Source organism: Garra rufa, chromosome 25 (assembly GCF_049309525.1).
Source record: "Garra rufa chromosome 25, GarRuf1.0, whole genome shotgun sequence".
NCBI lineage: Eukaryota > Metazoa > Chordata > Actinopteri > Cypriniformes > Cyprinidae > Garra > Garra rufa.
In genome coordinates this window covers 23,340,690-23,359,634 of record NC_133385.1, presented here as the reverse complement: position 1 = coordinate 23,359,634, position 18,945 = coordinate 23,340,690, and the positions used below count along the sequence as shown (strand labels likewise).

General features: G+C 35.3%; 1 protein-coding gene across 2 annotated transcripts in view; it reads right to left on the bottom strand.

Moving 5' to 3' along the window:
* Positions 1-5,532: 5,532 nt before the first annotated feature.
* nptna (neuroplastin a) overlaps positions 5,533-18,945 on the bottom strand; it is a 32,444-nt gene continuing 19,031 nt past the window's right edge. Inside the window, exons 4-8 of one of the 2 annotated variants that reach the window (XM_073832027.1) lie at positions 17,068-17,195; positions 13,033-13,306; positions 9,888-9,909; positions 9,605-9,680; positions 5,533-6,495 (exon numbers count right to left, since the gene is read on the bottom strand). In XM_073832027.1, the coding sequence (XP_073688128.1) occupies positions 9,620-9,680; positions 9,888-9,909; positions 13,033-13,306; positions 17,068-17,195 (485 nt within the window). In that variant the 3' untranslated portion in view covers positions 5,533-6,495; positions 9,605-9,619. Of the gene's footprint in view, positions 6,496-9,604; positions 9,681-9,887; positions 9,910-13,008; positions 13,307-17,067; positions 17,196-18,945 lie in introns of both variants that reach the window. The other variant, XR_012342242.1, reaches the window with a different exon arrangement.

The window sequence follows — 18,945 nt, the reverse complement described above, 5'->3', positions numbered from 1 at the left end:
ATGTATTCGTTCTACATAAGGGTTCACACAATTCAACAGCGTTTTCAAACGTTCCTGTAAACATGAAAGTTGAAATCACAAAATACAATAAAATAATATGTGACCCTGGACAACAAAACCAGTCTGGTGGGTCTATTTTTAATGAATAAATAAGCTTTCCGTTGTTATATGGTTTGTTAGGATGGAATATTTGGCTGAGATACAACTATATGAATATCTGGAATCTGAGTGTGCAATAAAAAAAATCTAAATATTGAGAAAGTTGTCTAAATGAAGTTCAATGCATATTACTAATCCAATATTAAGTTTTGATATATTTATAGTAGAATATTAGGGTTATTTGGTGTTGCACCCCAGATACCACATGTACATCTGCAAGACATATTTTTTTGACTGTTTGCTCATCTGCAGTACATCTATTAGACGTTTCAGATGTCAGAAAGATGTTTTTAAGATGTTTTAGAATGTATGTAAAACTGATATCTTACAGATGTCTGTCATAAGTTTGTACACAGCAGATGCTTTCCAGATCAAGTGATCTTTAACTGACATCTTGCAGCCATACATGTGCTATCTGGGACGTGACCCAGAAAATTATTCACATAAATCTTTTCACGAAAATCAACCATGGTTTTACCACAAATAAAAAAATAAAATAAAAAAAAACATGGTTCCCAGACACACATACATGTCTGTTAAACATCACTTATTCTGGAAAGCATCTGCTGCGTGCAAACATCTGACAGACTTCTGTAAGATGTCAATTTTACATACATTAAAAATTATGAACATCTTAAAGACATCTAATAGATGTCTATTTAACATCTGATAGGAAACATCCTACAGTATTGCAGATGAGCAAACAATATAAAAAAACGTCTTGCAGATGCAAATGCAGACGTTAAATAGACATTTTAATGTATCGTCTTGCAGATGTAAATGCAGACGTCTCCGTGATATATGTGTTATCAGGGTTACTATACCCAGATAGCACACTTACATCTGCAAGATGTCTGTTAAAGATCACTGGATCTGGAAAGCATCTGCTGTGTACAAACATCTGACAGACATCTGTAAGATGTAAGTTGTACATACATTCTAAATCATAAACATCTTAAAGACATCTAATAGATGTCTATTAGACATCTAATAGGAAATGTCCTATAATACTGCAGATGAGCAAACACTCTAAAAAAACTTTTTGCAGATGCAAATGCAGACATCAATTAGACATTTCTGTGATGTATCATCTTGCAGATGTAAATGCAGACATCAAATAGACGTCTCCGTGATGTATGTACTATCAGGGTTACTATACCCAGGTAGCACACTTAAAGCAAGATGTCTGTTAAAGGTCACTTGATCTGGAAAGCATCTGCTGTGTACAAACATCTGACAGACGTCTGTAAAACGTCAGTTTTACATACATTTAAAATGATTAACATCTTAAAGACAGCTATTTGACATCTGATAGGAAACGTATTTAAGATGTTAATAATTTAAAATGTATGTAAAACTGACATCTTACAGACATCTGTCAGATGTTCGTACACAGCAGATGCTTTCCAGATCAGTTTTACCACAAAACCAAAAAAACATAGTTACTATAGTTAAATTATGGTAACCGCAAATTAACCATGGTTTTGCTACTCTTAACTATAGTTTAACTATGGTAATTGCAGTAAAACTGTGGTTATACAAACGATAATCACTGTATGCCAAAAAACATAGTTACTACACTTTTACTATAGTAAAACCATGGTCAATTTTCATAAGGGTTAAATCAACTTCTCTCTTCTCAATGAACAATTCGCACACTGCTTCGAAGTAGACTAATTCACCCTTACGAAAATTAACCATGGTTTTACTACAAATAAAACCAAAAAATCATGGTTACTATAGTTAAAACATGCAAACCACAAATTAACCGTGGTCTTGCTACTCTAACCATAATTTAACCATGGTATTTGTAGTAAAACCATGGTTATACAAAGGCTAATCAATGCGCCAAAAACATGGTTCCCAGATAGCAAGATGTCTGTTCAAAATCTCTTGATCTGGAAAGCATCTGCTGTGTACAAACATCTGACAGACGTCTGTAAGATGTCAGTTTTACATACATTCTAAATCAGAAACATCTGAAAGACATCTAATGGACGTCTATTTGATGTCTATTTGACATCCTATAGACATATTGCAGATGACCAAACACTCTAAAGAATACGTCTTGCAGATGTAAATGCAGACGTCAAATAGATGTGTCCAAGATGTATGTGTGCTATCAGGGATAGTGAACCCACACATACATCAGAGAGACGTCTATTTGATATCTGCATTTACATCCAGTAGATGTTTTTTTTAGTGTTTGTTCATCTGCAAGACTTCTGTAGGACGTCTCCTATCAGATGTCAAATAGATGTCTATTAGATGTCTTTAAGATGTTCATGATTTCGAATGTATGTAAAACTGACATCTTACAGACATCTGTCAGATGTTTGTAAGCAGCAGATGCTTTCCAGATCAAGTGTTTGTAAGCAGCAGATGCTTTCCAGATCAAGTGATCTTTAACAGACATCTTGCAGATGTCATAAACAGACGTCATAAACATAAATCATTAAAATCTTAAAAACATCTAATATACGTCTGTTTGACATCTGATAGGAGATGCCCTATAGATGTATTTCAGATGAGCAAACACTAAAAAAGTCTTGCAGATGTAAATGCAGACGTCAAATAAACATGTTCAAGATGTACATGTGCTATCTGGGATGATACACTTTAAGTGTCCCTTATAGCACACATACATCACAGAGATGTCTATTTGACATCTGCATTTACATCCGGAAGATGTATTTTTTAGTGTTTGCTCATCTGCAAGACAGCTTATAGGACGTTTCCTATCAGATGTCAAATAGATGTCTATTAGATGTCTTTAAGATGTTCATGATTTAGAATGTATGACTTACAGACGTCTGTCAGATGTTTGTATGCAGCAGATGCTTTCCTGAACAAGTGATCTTTAACTGACATCTTGCAGATGTCATAAACAGACGTCATAAACATAAATCATTAACATCTTAAAAACATCTAATAATGTCTATTTGACATCTGATAGGAAATGTCCTATAGATGTATTGCAGATGAGAAAACACTAAAAAATACGTCTTGCAGATGTAAATGCAGATGTCAAATAGACGTGTCCAAGATGTACATGTGCTATCAGGGATAATACACTTTAAGTGTCCCTTATAGCACACATACATCACAGAGATGTCTATTTGACATCTGCATTTACATCTGGAAGATGTATTTTTTAGTGTTTTCTCATCTGCAAGACGTCTATAAGATGTTTCCTATCAGTTGGTAAATAGATGTCTATTAGATGTCTTTAAGATGTTCAAGATTTAGAATGTATGTAAAACTGACATCTTACAGACGTCTGTCAGATGTTTGTACACAGCAGATGCTTTCAAGATCAAGTGACCTTTAACAGACATCTTGCAGATGTCATAAACCGTCATAAATCATTAACATCTTAAAGACATCTAATAGACGTCTATTTGACATCTGATAGGAGACGTCCTATAGACGTATTGCAGATGACCAAACACTCTAAAGAATGCGTCTTGCAGATGTAAATGCAGACGTCAAACAGACGTCTCTGAGATGTACGGGTTACTACATTTTTACTAATAAACCCATGGGTAATTTTCGTAGAGGGTTTTACCACAAATAAAACTGAAAAAAAAAAACATGGTTACTGTAATTAAACAATGCCAACCACAAATAAACCATGGTTTTGCTACTCTACAAATGTAATCAATATGCCAAAAAAACATGGTTGCTACACTTTTACTATAGTAAAACAATGGTTAATTTTCGTAAAAGTAAGTAAACCTCACTTAAGGTCAATGAATAATTCACTGCTTCAAAGTAGACTAATTTATTATTCATATTTAAATGAAGTTTTATGATGAAAATACATGATGAGACAGTATTGTATGTATCAGGTTAGGCCAGATGTATGGCTGACAGACAACCATGCAAGTCTAGTGGTGGTCTTTTCAAGTACAGATATTCTCATTTTAATGTTTATGCCATGTTTTATCATATTTAAGAGCTTGTTAAAAACCATACAGCCTTGTTTTAAAACAGCTGTGCTACATCTGCTGTCATGGTTTTTACTGTGCGGTCCGGATACAACATAACATGTCAGATGGTGAAGTCAGGGCACCAAGTGATCTGATGAAACTAGATACTGAAAGAATAATGGCACTATAATCTGTAAGCGCCTGGGCAAAGACAGCTTTCTGCCTTCTGAGCAGAAAATGCATTGTGACAAACACTGCCTTTCCAGGAATCAGCCATCCCTATGGCTATGGTGGAGAAACGAGCGTGAGATTATTCTGTGTGGATGTGATTTTTGTGTGTATGAAAATATCATCTTTCATTCTGTCGTATGATAACCTGCTGTCTGAATACCAGCCAATTTCACCTTGTAATATTTGTATGCATTTAAAGTGTGTCCTCTCACATCTTTCTGGCAGAACATTAATGTTCTGTTATAGTAATGTGCTATATAAACCACATTTATGTTTACACCACGGACATATGGTTTCAACAGAGCAGCTTATAATGAGAGTAGATGATAATACTTATGTAAATGGCACATCCAAATACTGTTACACAGCTCATTTTTGGTGCAATGTCTATAAATGAAAACTGAGAGGGTGGGGGAGTGGAAACAAATGTCCAGAGACATTAAGCGTTCGGAGGGTCTGAAGTTTCAGCCTTGGTCAGCAATGCCCCCCTCTGGTGCACAGACATATTTATTTTAGGACTGCAGGCATAACAGTTCTAACCCTATGCTAGGATGATTTTTTAACCTTTAAAACACCCACACGAAGATGTTGATACTGAAGCAGATGGTAGCTACTTTTTTTCGAAAACAATGCAACATTGTGTATAGTTGCACTTTGCTGAAGGCTTGGATATTTTTAGCTTGTAATGTTTTGCAAGTGTTCTTGTTTGTGTCCACATGCACATTAATTAATTACCAATAATTAAAGGCTCAGGCTATTCAAGGCAAGTGTGTTTCTTCATACAGATTTGGAGATATTTAGCATTACACTTGATCACTAATGGATCCTCTGCAGTGAATGGGTGCCGTCAGAATAAGAGTCAAAACAGCTGATTAAAACATCACAGTAATCCACAAGAAATCCATACGTCTCCAGTCCATTAGTTAATGTCTTGCGGAAAGCTGTGTTTGTAAGAAATAAATTTGTGCATATTTTTCTCCTGATTCAGATGAAACATCTTTTTCACTGGAAAAAGCAATATTATGGTTTTTATCAGCTATTTGGACTCTCATTCTGACGGCACCCATTCACTGCAGAGTATCCATTGGTGAGCAGTTGATGTAATGTTAAAGTCTCCATATCTTTTCTAATGAAAAAAACAAACTTGTGAGTAAAAATGTAGTTTTTTTTTAATAAACAGTGCATCATGTTATAAAAAAAGGACAACGCATTTGACTTTGGATATTTTAATTGTTAAAAATGACATGTATATGCCTTAGTCAATTGATATAATATTAATTTCTCTTCACATTCTGACTTAGTAGACCCTTTATTATGTGTAAGGAGCTCATGCAGTGATGTTTTAAACCATGTGGGTTGTTTTTCATGGTTCGAACAGTGCACTCTGCTAACATATAATATATTGAAGCTTAATTATACACAACCAAAAGCTTACATTAAAAAAAAAAAAAGGTTTGTTCCTACCGTATGTATAGATATTGCATAGAATAAAAGCCATGCTGTATACTATGCATACATAAAAAGCAATCAGCCATGTAGACTTAGAGACAGATAAGATACATAAGTATAAAATGAAGTCACTGGTTTGCAAGAGTATTTGAAGAGATAAGTGCATCAGTATGAAGAACATTCAGTTAACTATAGATATGTCAAGTGATTTCATACATCAATGTACAATACATGTACAAATTAAACATGGCAGGATGTTTCGCAAAGCCCTTAATCGATTGATAGAATCGTATGCCACCTTACCAAACGGTATACAGTAATATGATAATCTGTACAAAAACTGTCATACCAGAATCAGGGTGGCATATTTGCGATAAGTTAAAGGCTTGCTCGAACAGAAGTCAATCATAAATACACAAACAAAAATAAAAGCCTGTATCAAACAGTAGTTATCTTGCATGCAATTATTATTTTGTACCATTGCCTGACATGGAAAAAGTCGACTTGAATAAAAGAGATTCTAAAGAAAACGCAACACAATCATGCAAGAAAATGTTCTGAATCAGGTTCCGTTCTGCTCACTCGTCCTCCCCACACCAGATTTATAAGGCATGCCTCAGGTGCTTATTTCTTCCGGTTTAACTTCGCCTCCTTTGATTTGTTTACCAATGCGCTGAACCGTTCATGATTAACGTTCATGTGGTCATAATGTGAATGTCTTTATCTGTAAACAACACACAACAGTGACAAAAGTGGGTTAATTATGTAGCTTTCTTAGACTGAGAAATGTTCAAATGTATACAAATTAGCATCGCTTTATATATTTAGTTCTTTGAAATTTATTACGCGGCATTCTAATATTTACCATGATCCATGGCAATTTTCCATATCAGTCAGCTTATCGGCCAAGTTCACAAAGCACTAGCGCTGTCACGATTCCATGATTCAATTCAAGTGCTTGATTTAAAAAAATCCTCGACTGCAATTTACCCGTTTCGAGTTTCCAGCAAAATACCGGAAGTAGCGCCTTTCACGTACGAGAATCCTTGAAACACATTGTTAAACGTTTTCCAAGGCCACATGATAAATTAAGCCTATTTAAAAATCATGATAAAGCATGCTATTGTGAATTCATAAACCCTATAATTTAATTAAAGAAATAGACACAATGCAGGTTTAATATATAATGTACAGTAAGTGCATCTCAGAGCGGCTCCGTTCACAGTAAATGCTGCTCCGCACAAACTGTCCATCATTTACATATGTTTAGCATCTCAAACTTCATCTCTGCATATTGTTGTGAGTTTGGGTTTATTATATTGTTCATCTTGGAACACAATATAAGCCATTTCATTCGATTTGTAAGATAAATCATTTATAAACCTACGCAAACACAAGAGAATACATCAATATCTTTCTCAATATGCCAACTGTTCATCGCGATTAAAAAAAAACAACTCTTGAGTTATTTTGATGCCCACATATTCAAGAAATAACACTGGCTGTTTTTATTTCTTTTCATAAAGGAATGACTAAATATTAAAAATTAAGTGTATTTTGAATTATGTTGTTTAGTCATTATTAAACAAGGATTAGATCGCATTGTAATGTGTCCAAACAATCATCAGGCCTTTGATATAATACATAATATATATATATATATATTAGTTCTGTTGTTTATAATACATTATGTATTTTAATAGTTTTGTTTAAAAAACTATATTTTGATGTTTTATTTGAACTAATTATTTTAAATTCGCTTGAGTCTATTTTAATCACCACAAAAAAAAAAGATAATTATCTGATTACTCAATTAATCGACAGAATAATCAACTCATTACTCGATTACTAAAATACCATTAGTGACCCTACAAAGCACTTTATGCTTTTAAAAAGCGTGAGAAGCAGGGCAGTCTTGGGATTTTCTAAATGTTAAACTAAACTTTTGCCTCTATCGCGATATAATTGAGTATGACTGGTTATGATCGACTGTGATTGGTTCATGCAATTAATCCCGCCTCTTGTGTTCGTGCACATTCTGCATTGGTGAATCAGTCTGAATTGACAATATAATCACGTTAATGGGAAGACTAATTTTAAAAAGTAAGCAAACAACTCAAACACACTTACATATAACCACTTCGCTACATCAAAATAAGACTTAAAATGGCAGTTTTTAGAAAGTAATTTAACGTAAATCTCTGTTTGTGACCAATATTTACTGAGCTTTGATGCCTGATGATCAGAAAACTCAAAAATAGTTAAAAGTTCTATGAAGCTATTACTGTAAAAATAGCTAAACATAAATTCACTAATAAAATATTTTGTTTGAATTGTCACTGCCTTGAGTTATTATTTTGGAATGTAAAAAGCTTAAAAACACTAACTTGATGAGCAGGGTTGCCTGCCAGGTTTTCACAAGAAAACTTGCCCATTTGCTACTCAAAACTAGCCAAAAAGTAGCCCAATCGCGTATCAAGGGGGGTTCCCCAGTAAAAATCATGTTCCAGGGGGTAAATATTATGTTATTTGGGTCACTTTAACCCGTGGACATTAAAAACAACCTGCCACAATGGTGTTAAAGTAGCCAAATTCCACGGGAAAACTGCATACTTGGCAACACTGTTGATGAGATTCATACTTGACTTTAATAAATAGAATATGGATTATATTGTTAATGTAAAAATATAAAAAAATAATTGTTTTTCTTTTTCTAATAATGTAAGTAATGTTTATTTAACCAAGAAAATGTGCCTGGGACATGAATTTACATTTGATTAAAACATTTTTGTGAGGACTTCATTATCATATGTGACCCTGGACCACAAAACCAGTCTTAAGTCGCTGGGGTATATTTGTAGCAATAGCCAAAAATACATTGTATGGGTCAAAATTATTGATTTTTCTTTTATGTCAAAAATCATTAGGAAATTAAGTAAAGATCAAGTTCCATGAAGATTTTTTGCAAAATTCCTACTGTAAACCTATCCAAATGTATTTTTTGATTAGTAATATGAATTGTTAAGAACTTAATTTGGACAACTTTTAAGGTGATTTTCTCAGTATTTTGATTTTTTTGCACCCTTAGATTTCAGATTTTCAAATAGATGTATCTCGGCCAAATATTGTCCTATCCTAACAAACCATACATCAATAGAAAGCTTATTTATCAGCTTTCATATGATGTATATATCTCACTTGTGTAAAATTTAACCTTATGACTGTTTTTGTGGTCCAGGGTCACATGTGACCCTGGACCACAAAAACAGTCATAAGGGCCAATTTTTTGAAATTGAGATTGTTAGGATAGGACAATATTTGGTTAATTATTTGAAAATCTGGAATCTGAGAGTGCAAAAAATCTAAATATTGAGAAAATCGCTTTTAAAGTTGTCCAAATGAAGTTCTATTACTAATCAAAAATTAAGTTTGGATATATTTTTACGGTAGGAAATGCACAAAATATGTTCATGGAACATGATCTTTACTTAATATCCTAATGATTTTTGGCATGAAAGAAAAATCTATCATTTTGACCCATACAATGGATTGTTGGCTACTGCTACAAATAAACCTGTGCTAATTAAGGCTGGATTTGTGGTCCAGGCTCACATATGTATATATAGGTTTTTAACACTTAAAAGACAGAAGTCATTGCAATGAAATTCTTAAACAAAAGAAGATATTCTGTTTAAAAAGACATTTACACACTTTCTGGTCATTTCTACGTTTTTAAGTGTGGCTTGGTGTCTAAATTTCTCTGCTACTCTAAGCACTGTTTCTTCTTTTGTGTTCAAGTGATATGAATATTCTCAGTGTAACCGAATACTCACCTTGTAATGATGAAATCAATTTGTATTTCTTTGACGTAGGTTTTTATCTTTGTGGTTGTTGGTGGAATTAGTTTTCCTTGAAGGTGAGATCATAAAAATGAGTCAGTCACAATCCAAAAGACAAAACCAGCATTTTACACTCGATCGCATATAATTACAATTCCCTCATTCACTGTTTCTTTATATTGCATGCATTCTGTTTAAATTACACATCCGCTGGCATCCGTTATTTAGGACAGTTGCATCATATTAACTCTTATTTAAATGTAAATCTGATACTTACATTGGCCCAGCTGGTTCGTCATCTGAGGCAGAATGGGAAGCAAAACAATGACAATTTTAGTTTGAGGCTGTAATGGTTCCAGCTGGCACAATACTCGCATTATTGAATGAATGCTGCTGTAGATTGACTGCATTAAGTAGCTAAAAACAACTCAATGCCAAATTGTGTTTTAATATTTAAGTTATTGTTGCGCAGTAGAATAACAGAACAAAGACTTTGCCTTATCAGCTTTGGTGCATTATATGCAGTAAAAAAACTGATAAGAAATACAACCATGCAGCCCATGGAGCGAAAAACGACATATATCAGCATCCTATGTTTAATGATACATACATATATAAGTACACACATTTAAGGGTTTTAAACAACACAAATTGAAAAGAGAAAAGAAATAAAGGTAAAATCTCATGCTCATGCCAACATGATTGCATTTGAACAGACTCCAGTGAAGAGGATGTACAGAAATGAAGGTCATTTGAAGGTTAAGCAGCAAAAAACACTTATGAAGGCAAAATAAAAACCCATTTCAGCCTTAATCAAACAAGACTTATTATATACAAACTAAAATACAGTAGAACAGTGAATATAAGCGATTCATAGGTTCAAACCAAGCTGCATGCAGGTCTTTCACTTACCACAGTGTTTTAGGTTGTGCCATTCAGAGAGAAAGAAACGTGTTAACGTTGTTAACTCTTAATGACTTAATAATATGAACCGCTAAAAGTGTAACTTAACGCTAAGATAATAGTTAAGTGATTGACAATTAGCTATAATCGCCTTAACAAAATGTGTATAGCCTACTAACCAAACGAAGCTAAAAACTGAATTTAAACATCTAACGTTGTATTTTTACATAGGTATCTACAAATCCACGAACAATGTACAATACCAAACACATTTTAATCAAACAAAACGCATAAATTCGACGTTTCTGCGTCTGACGAGGACATCAATACTGATGAAAACCACTAGGTGGCGATGCTGGACAGATAACGTATTACTTACAGTCACTACAGCTAAAGACATTAACCGTTTATTGTGAAGTGCTACAACAGTTCCTGTGGCATTGTCGATTTGCAATGATTAAATTTACGAAATATCAAATATAATTAAATCCCAAAGCGAACTCAAGGGCTTTAAACAGTCTTTGAACATAAAGTGTTTGTTTTATGTAAAGTGAATTGCAGGAATAGGCCTACAGTGTGCTGTACTTGACAGGGTCTCCTTTTCCCTCGCAGTGCATTGTAGGTGAGCTGTAAGTGGCGTGGGACTACACCTCCACGCACATCAATAATTCACTGCCCACTACCTACCCATACACCGCAGAGTCATATTTCTCTCAAATATCAGATTAGAATATCAGATTAGAGTCCAGATGACCTAACGCAGGTGCCCTACAGGAAAAGAGCAGTGTGTGTGTGTGTGTGTGTGTGTGTGTGTGTGTGTGTGTGTGTGTTTGGTCTGGATGGCCTCAGACTGAATTATTAAGTAAGAGACCAGGTCAGGATCAGATAACAGAGTGTATGGTTTTCCAATAAACGAGTCAAAGGTCTTGTGACACAGTGGGAGGAAACTAAATAAGTACTGTATAAGATGTATAAATACAGGCCTAATATGTACATAAATATTCCATAGACTAGTGTTCAAAAGTTTGTGATTGGTACGATGTTTTAAATGACTGCATCATACAAAATGCATGTTATTTTATTATGTAGTACTGACCTGAATAAGGTATTTCACATAAAAAAATATTTACATGTAGTCCACAGGAGAAAATAATACTTCAATTTATCAAAATGTCCTCATTCCTTATTAATACTGTGCTGTTACCTGAATGATCCACAGCTGTGTTTTTTTTGGTTGTTTGTTTAGTGATAGTTGTTCATGAGTCCCCCAGTTAAACTGCCCTCTGTTCTTCAGAAAAATCCTTCAGGTCCCACAAATTCTTTGGTTCTTGATCTTTTCACACTGAGGGACTTATATGCAACTATTACATAAGGTTCAGATGCTCAATGATGCTCCAGAAGGAAAAACGATGGATTAAAGGAGTAGTTCACGAAAATTTACAGAAAATGCACTCACCCGCTTGTCATCCAAGATGTTCATGTCTTTCTTTCTTCAGTCGTAAAGAAATTGTGTTTTTTGAGGAAAACATTTCAGGATTTCTCTCCATATAATGGACTTCTATGGTGCCCCCGAGTTTGAACTTCCAAAATGCAGTTTAAATGCAGCTTCAAAGGGCTCTTAATGATCCCAGACGAGGAAGAAAGGTCTTATCTAGCAAAACTATCAGTTATTTTCTAAAAACATTTACAACTTATATACTTTTTAATCTTAAACGCTCGTCTTGCCGAGCTAGACAAGATGAGCATTTGATGTTAAAAAGTATATAAATTGTAATTTTTTTTTTTTAAAGAAAATAACCCATCGTTTTGCTAGATAAAACCCTTCTTCCTATTCTGGGATCATTAAGAGCCCTTTGAAGCTGCATTTTGGAAGTTCAAACTCGGGGGCACCATAGAAGTCCACTATATGGAGAGAAATCCTCAGATGTTTTACTCAAAAAACAATTTCCTTACGACTGAGGAAAGAAAGACATGGATATCTTGGATGACAAGGGGGTGAGTATATCATCTGTAAATTTTTGTTCTGAAAGTGATCTACTCCTTTAAGAGCTGGGGGGTGAAAACCTTTTGAATTTGAAGATCAAGATAAATTTAGCTTATTTTGTCTTCTGAAAAATATAGTATCTTCTGTGGCATTCTGTTCAAAAGTTTTCACCCCTGGCTCTTACTGCATCCTTTTTCCTTCTGGAGATTCAGTGAGCATTTGAACCTTCTGTATAGAGTCCCTCAGTTGTCCTCAGTGTAAAAGAATGGATTTCAAAATCACACAGTTATTGTTGGAAAGGGTGCAAATACACAAAATGCTAAAAAACCAAAGAATTTGTGGGACCTGAAAGATTTTTCTAAAGAACAGCAGGCAACTGTTCGGGATAAACAAGGGACTCGTGAACAACTATCACTAAACAAAAAAATCTCTTAAATCTCATCTAATACCAATCTATTTTCCATAATTGTAAAATAAATATTAGCCTACAATCAATAGTCTATATTTAAACAGTAACCCACCCTTTTAAACTCACCGTCAGGAACATCATCAGGCTTCTTGCGCTTCTCGTAGATGACGATGATCAGCACCAGGATGATGATCTCGGCGAGGACCCCCAGGAGGGGCCAGAGGGGGGCCAGGTGGCTCCTGACGCGCAGAACCGATGTCATAGAGTTGGTGCCGATGATGTTGGTGGCGTTGCATTCGTACTCTCCAGGGTCGGAAGCGATGTCCAGGTTGATGATAGACAGCTCGGTGTAGCCGTCCTTGCTGCTGATGAAGAAGCGGCCAGAGGAGTTGTCAATATCCTGGGAGATCGATGGAGTGGGAGGAAAACCAGTGACAGATAAGGAGAGGTAAGGAAAGCTACTGATTAAAAGCTTAAAGGAATAGTTGACCCAAAAATGAAAATTCTGTCATTAATTTCTCATCCTCATGTTGTTCCAAATCTGTAAGATGTTCATTCATCATTAGAACACAAATTAAGATATTTTTGATGAAATCCGAGAGCTTTTAGACCCTGTATAGACAGCAACGCAACTACCATGGCCCAGAAAGGTAGTAAGGACATAAGGTAAATTAGTCCATGTGACATCAGTGTTTCAACCTTAATGTTATGTAGCTACGAGAATACAATTTGAGTGCAAAAAAAACAATTTATTAAGATTCTTCTAATATCTATTGAAACCCACAACAATATTTAAATATATATATATATATATATATATATATATATAATCATTTAGTGAGTACTTACAACTGGGAGGTGGCTGTCCCAAACCCCTAAATTTCAACTTATGAAAATGATATTGAAATAATTTTTGTATTTTAATTTTGTTGTTTAATAAATAAATAAACAAATTAATTAATAAACAAATAACTACATACATACATACAGTGAGGTCAATAAGTATTTGATCACCCTGTGATTTCGCAAGTTCTCTTACTTAGAAATCATGGAGGGGTCTACAATTTTCAGCATAGGTGCATTTCCACTGTGAGAGACAGAATCCAAAAATAAAAATCCATGAATCACATTGTATGATTTTTTAACAATTTATTTGTGAATTACTGTGTCAAATAAGTATTAGATCACTTGAGTCAAAAAATTTTAAAATTTGGTAGAGAAGCCTTTGTTAACAATTACAGAGGTCAAACGGTTCCTGTAGTTCTTCACCAGGTTTGCACACACTGCAGGAGGGATTTTGGCCCACTCCTCCATACAGATCTTCTCTAGATCTGTCAGGTTTCGGGGCTGTCGCTGAGCAACACGGAGTTTCAGCTCCCTCCAAAGATTTTCTATTGGATTTAGGTCTGGAGACTGGCTAGGCCACTCCAGAACCTTGATATGCTTCTTACGGAGCCACTCCTTGGTTTTCCTGGCTGTGTGCTTTGGGTCATTGTCATGTTGGAAGACCCAGCCACGACCCATCTTTAATGCTCTGACTGAGGGAAGGAGGTTTTTGCCCAATATGTCACAATACATGGCCCCGTTCATCCTCTCCTTAATACAGTGCAGTCGTCCTGTCCCCTGTGCAGAAAAACAACATGCTTCCAGCCCCATGCTTCACTGTAGGTATGGTATTATTGGGATGATACTCATCATTCTTCTTCCTCCAAACACGGTGAATGGAGTTAAGACCAAAAAGTTCTACTTTGGTCTCATCTGACCACAGGACTTTCTCCCATGACTCCTCTGGATCATCCAGATGGTCCCTGGCAAACTTCAGACGGGCCTGGACATGAGCTGACTTAAGCAGGGGAACCTTCCATGCGATGCAAGATTTTAAACCATGACGTCTTAGTGTATTACTGATAGTAGCCTTGAAAACGATGGTCCCATCTCTCTTCACGTCATTGACCAGCTCCTCCTGTGTAGTTCTGGGCTGATTCTTCACCATTCTTAGCATCATTGATACCCCACGAGGAGAGATCTTCCGTGAGGCCCCAGTCCAAGGGACATTGACAGTCATCATTAGCCTCTTCCATTTTCTGACAATTGCTCCAACAGTTGTTCTTTTTTCACCAAGCTGCTTGGCAATTGCCCCGTAGCCCTTTCCAGCTTTGTGAAGGTCTACAATTTTTGTCTCGTGTCTTTTGATAGCCACGTAGCTACTTAGACTTTGGCTGATTGTGGGGTGCACAGGTGTCTTTATGACAGCTAACAACCTCAAACAGGTGCTACTAATTTAGAATCATGAGCAGAGTGTAGCTGGACTATTTAAAAGCAAAATAACAGGTCTTTGAGGGTCAGAAATCTGGCTGATAAGCAAGTGATCAAATACTTATTTGACACAGTAATTCACAAATAAATTGTTTAAAAAAAAAAATCATACAATGTGATTTCCGGATTTTTATTTTTAGATTCTGTCTCTCACAGTGGAAATGTTGAAAATTGTAGACCCCTCCATCATTTCTAAGTAAGAGAACTTGAAAAATCACAGGGTGATCAAATACTTATTAACCCCCAGTTAGTTGGCTGACGGGCCAGGTTGCCGGGCCGTCGAATCCCCCGAAAGTGCCGCAAAGCAGCACAAGGAAGACGTTGCTGCAAGAGATGCTGCCGCCCCTCACGCTCCGGACCTAAGCGGGGAGCATGTGCGGCCGCCGGACTCCGCCCCTTGCTTTTTTTAATTGCTACACGTAGCATAGTAGATAGGCCCCAACATTATGAGGTAAATGTGTTCAAAAGTACGAAAAATCTGTGTGCAAGGAATGTCATTACTGAACACCATTTTTTGAATAAATAAACACTTTTTTTTGGAAGTTAATACATAACACTTAGTTTTTATATGTGTACAACTGTTCAGAACTGTGCTAGCTAACCATGTGCTGATTAGCATCTTTGAGCTAGCTTAAAAAGTATATAAATTTGTCACGACCAAAGCATTTGGTGAAGTTTCAGTAGTGATATATTTGGTTTTTTATTTGTGTGTTATTCCAAAAATGTCACTACCGTAACAGTCACGACCAAAACATGTCATCGTTGTTTCAGTAGTGACAAAAGAGAACACACAATCCTCATATTTGAAAGAGGAAATAAACATTTTAGTACAGTTATGCAATTTTTTTGTATTATATTATGTTTTAGTATGCAAGTTAAAATTCTGCATCGTGATGTGGTCACTACCAAAGCATTACTGTCACTACCGAAAATGTGCTTTCGCTACCACAACATAGGATGTTTTGTCAAAAATAAAGTATCTCGAATTATCAACTAAGATGTTATTGTCTATTTAATGTGTGTGCTTACCCTCATGGTTTGTCGGACGTAGATGTTTCTATCCTGTGTTCCTGTTCTGCTCCTTGTATTATTAAAGTCTTTTCATTTTATCATATATGTCGTTGTTTGTCTGTTCCTAGTCTCCAGCGTTACAATTATGTGTTTTTGATTCATTCAACTAATGAATCCTTAAATTTGAAATCAGTATGTTCAACTTTTTGCCTTTTTGAAGCAAAATCTTCATAGGTCAATATAACCCTTCTTTTTAAATTATTTATTATTGTGTTTCGGTAGTGACAAATTTGGGGAGAGGACAAATATCCCAAAACTGTATGAAAATACAATATGAGAATTAACCGCACAATTACTAGCAATGTGTAGCTTGGATATTATACAATTTGCATTACATTTTTTAACTTTGATTTTGAACCAATTCTGTAGAATGGCCCGTATCCGGATTCAAATAAGTAAAGCTGTCCAAAAAAAATGCAAGTCATCTCTGTTAAAGTCTTTAGATATGCTTATGGAACATATTGTGTAAACGGAAGAGAAGAACTTGTTGAATAAAGTCATTATTTTTGTTTTCTTTGCGCACAAAAAGTATTCTCATAGCTTCATTAAATTAAGGTTGAACCACTGATGTCCAAGAACAACGTTCTTACAGTTGCACTGCTGTCTATGCAGAAAGTTCTCGCATTTCATTAAAGATATCTTCATTTGTGTTCTTAAGATGAACAAAGGTCTTATGGGTTTTAAACAACATATTTTCATTTTAGGTTCAAACTGTCTTTTTAAAACAACCAAACAGAAGATTTAAGATTCACTCATGTGTCAAGATGCCCATACCATGCCGTTATCAAGTTTACGCCAGGTCCACATGGGATAAGGATAACCTACGGATTTGCAGTAGAGGATAGCTTTTTCACCCTCATTCTTATTCTCGCTGCGCTTGTGCCCCGTGATGTCTGGTACAGCTATGAGAGGAAAGCAGAAGGACAGTGAGACCTTCGCCAGCAGAATAGATTTCATTGCGCAACCCTTATTAAGCACCCTGATCTTCAATCACTGCGTGGACGGTTTTTTCATGTGTCATTCGCAATGTCATGTTTGTGTGGTAAATATAGCTTAAAACTAGTGGCGGATCAGGAAATATTAAGAAAATATACCATGATTGCCCCAGCGCATGGGAATAAACCAAGAACTTAAGTCCACAGCGATTTGATGTGCTGCCACACAAGCCGATTTGGATGAAAATGCTAAGAGCAGTGAAAACAATGACGTTTTCTCCTTCACATTTATTCATTCGGTTGACCTTTTTTTCCAAAGAGATTTACAGTGTATTCAAGGTAAAATTTTTTCCATGATTTATACAAAGCTGTGGCTTTTCTGAAATTGGTTAAATGAGTGTAAAGTGCTGATTCAAGATCTCAGTGGTTTATTTAAACAGCCCAAAAGACTAACTAATAAGTCTAGGAATGCAACAATACAAATACTATGGCTAATAACTATAATAATAAATGTGACCCTGGACCACAAAACCAGTCATAAGTAGCATTTTATGCCAAATATATTTAGGATATCAAGTAAAGATCATGATTCATTAAGATACTTTGTAAATTTCCTACCATAAATATTATCAAAACTTAATTTTTGATTAGTAGTATGCATTGCTAAGAAGGCAATTTTCTCAATACTTTGATTTTTTTGCACCCTCAGATTCCAGATTGTCAAATAGTTGTGTCTCTGCTAAATATTGTCCTATCCTAACAAACCATACATCATTGAAAATCTTATTTTTTTCAGCTTTGATTATGTATAAATCTCAATTTCAAAAAACTGATCCTTATGACTGGTTTTGTGGTCTAGGTTTTAAACCTTGAAAATATAACTATATACTTGCTGTTGTCACTCACATATTAAATCGAATATGATAATCTCTCAAAGGAATATGTATATACTATTTAAAATACACTGAATATATAGGGCTGTAATGAGATGATTCACAGTAAAATCTCTAAGGCTTAGTCAGTGAAACTAAGAGAGTACTGAAGCATTAGCATTAAAATAACGCATTTTATTCATGATATGTCAAATACCCCGACAAATATGCAAAAAAAAATCCACATGTAAATTATCTCTACATTTTGTAATTCATATGTCAAATAATGAATCATGACAGGAGATTTTTAAAGGTTAATTCAGTCTAAGTGACGCCAAATACATCAGTTAAGAGATAGGAAAAGCGAGAGAAAAAGAGACAGATTTACATCCCCACCCCCTCAGACATGCAGGCCACCATCTGGTGCCTGTGAGCCGACCGCAGGATAACCAGGAAGAGGTGACCAGGACACGCTTAAACCGCATGGCACTTTACCAGCCGATGATCTCTAACACACAAACCAAACAGCCGGGGAGCTTTAAAGGCCATTATTAAACACATGATCACAAGGAGATCTGGGCTGCCTGACATTTTGGTATACACCCATTGATGACTTCGAAATTCCAAAGTACAAACGAAACAAAATTTAAAAAAAAAATGTATATGCGTGAAATGCATATATGCGTATAAAGAAGGGCCTAACGATAAATAATTATAAAACAATCTGTCTGTGTGTGTGTGTGTGTGTTAGTATATGTATGTATTTTTAAAATCGATTCTTCTGCTCATCAAGGATGCATTTATTTAATCAAAAAATTTAATCAGTTATGCACTCAATACTTGGT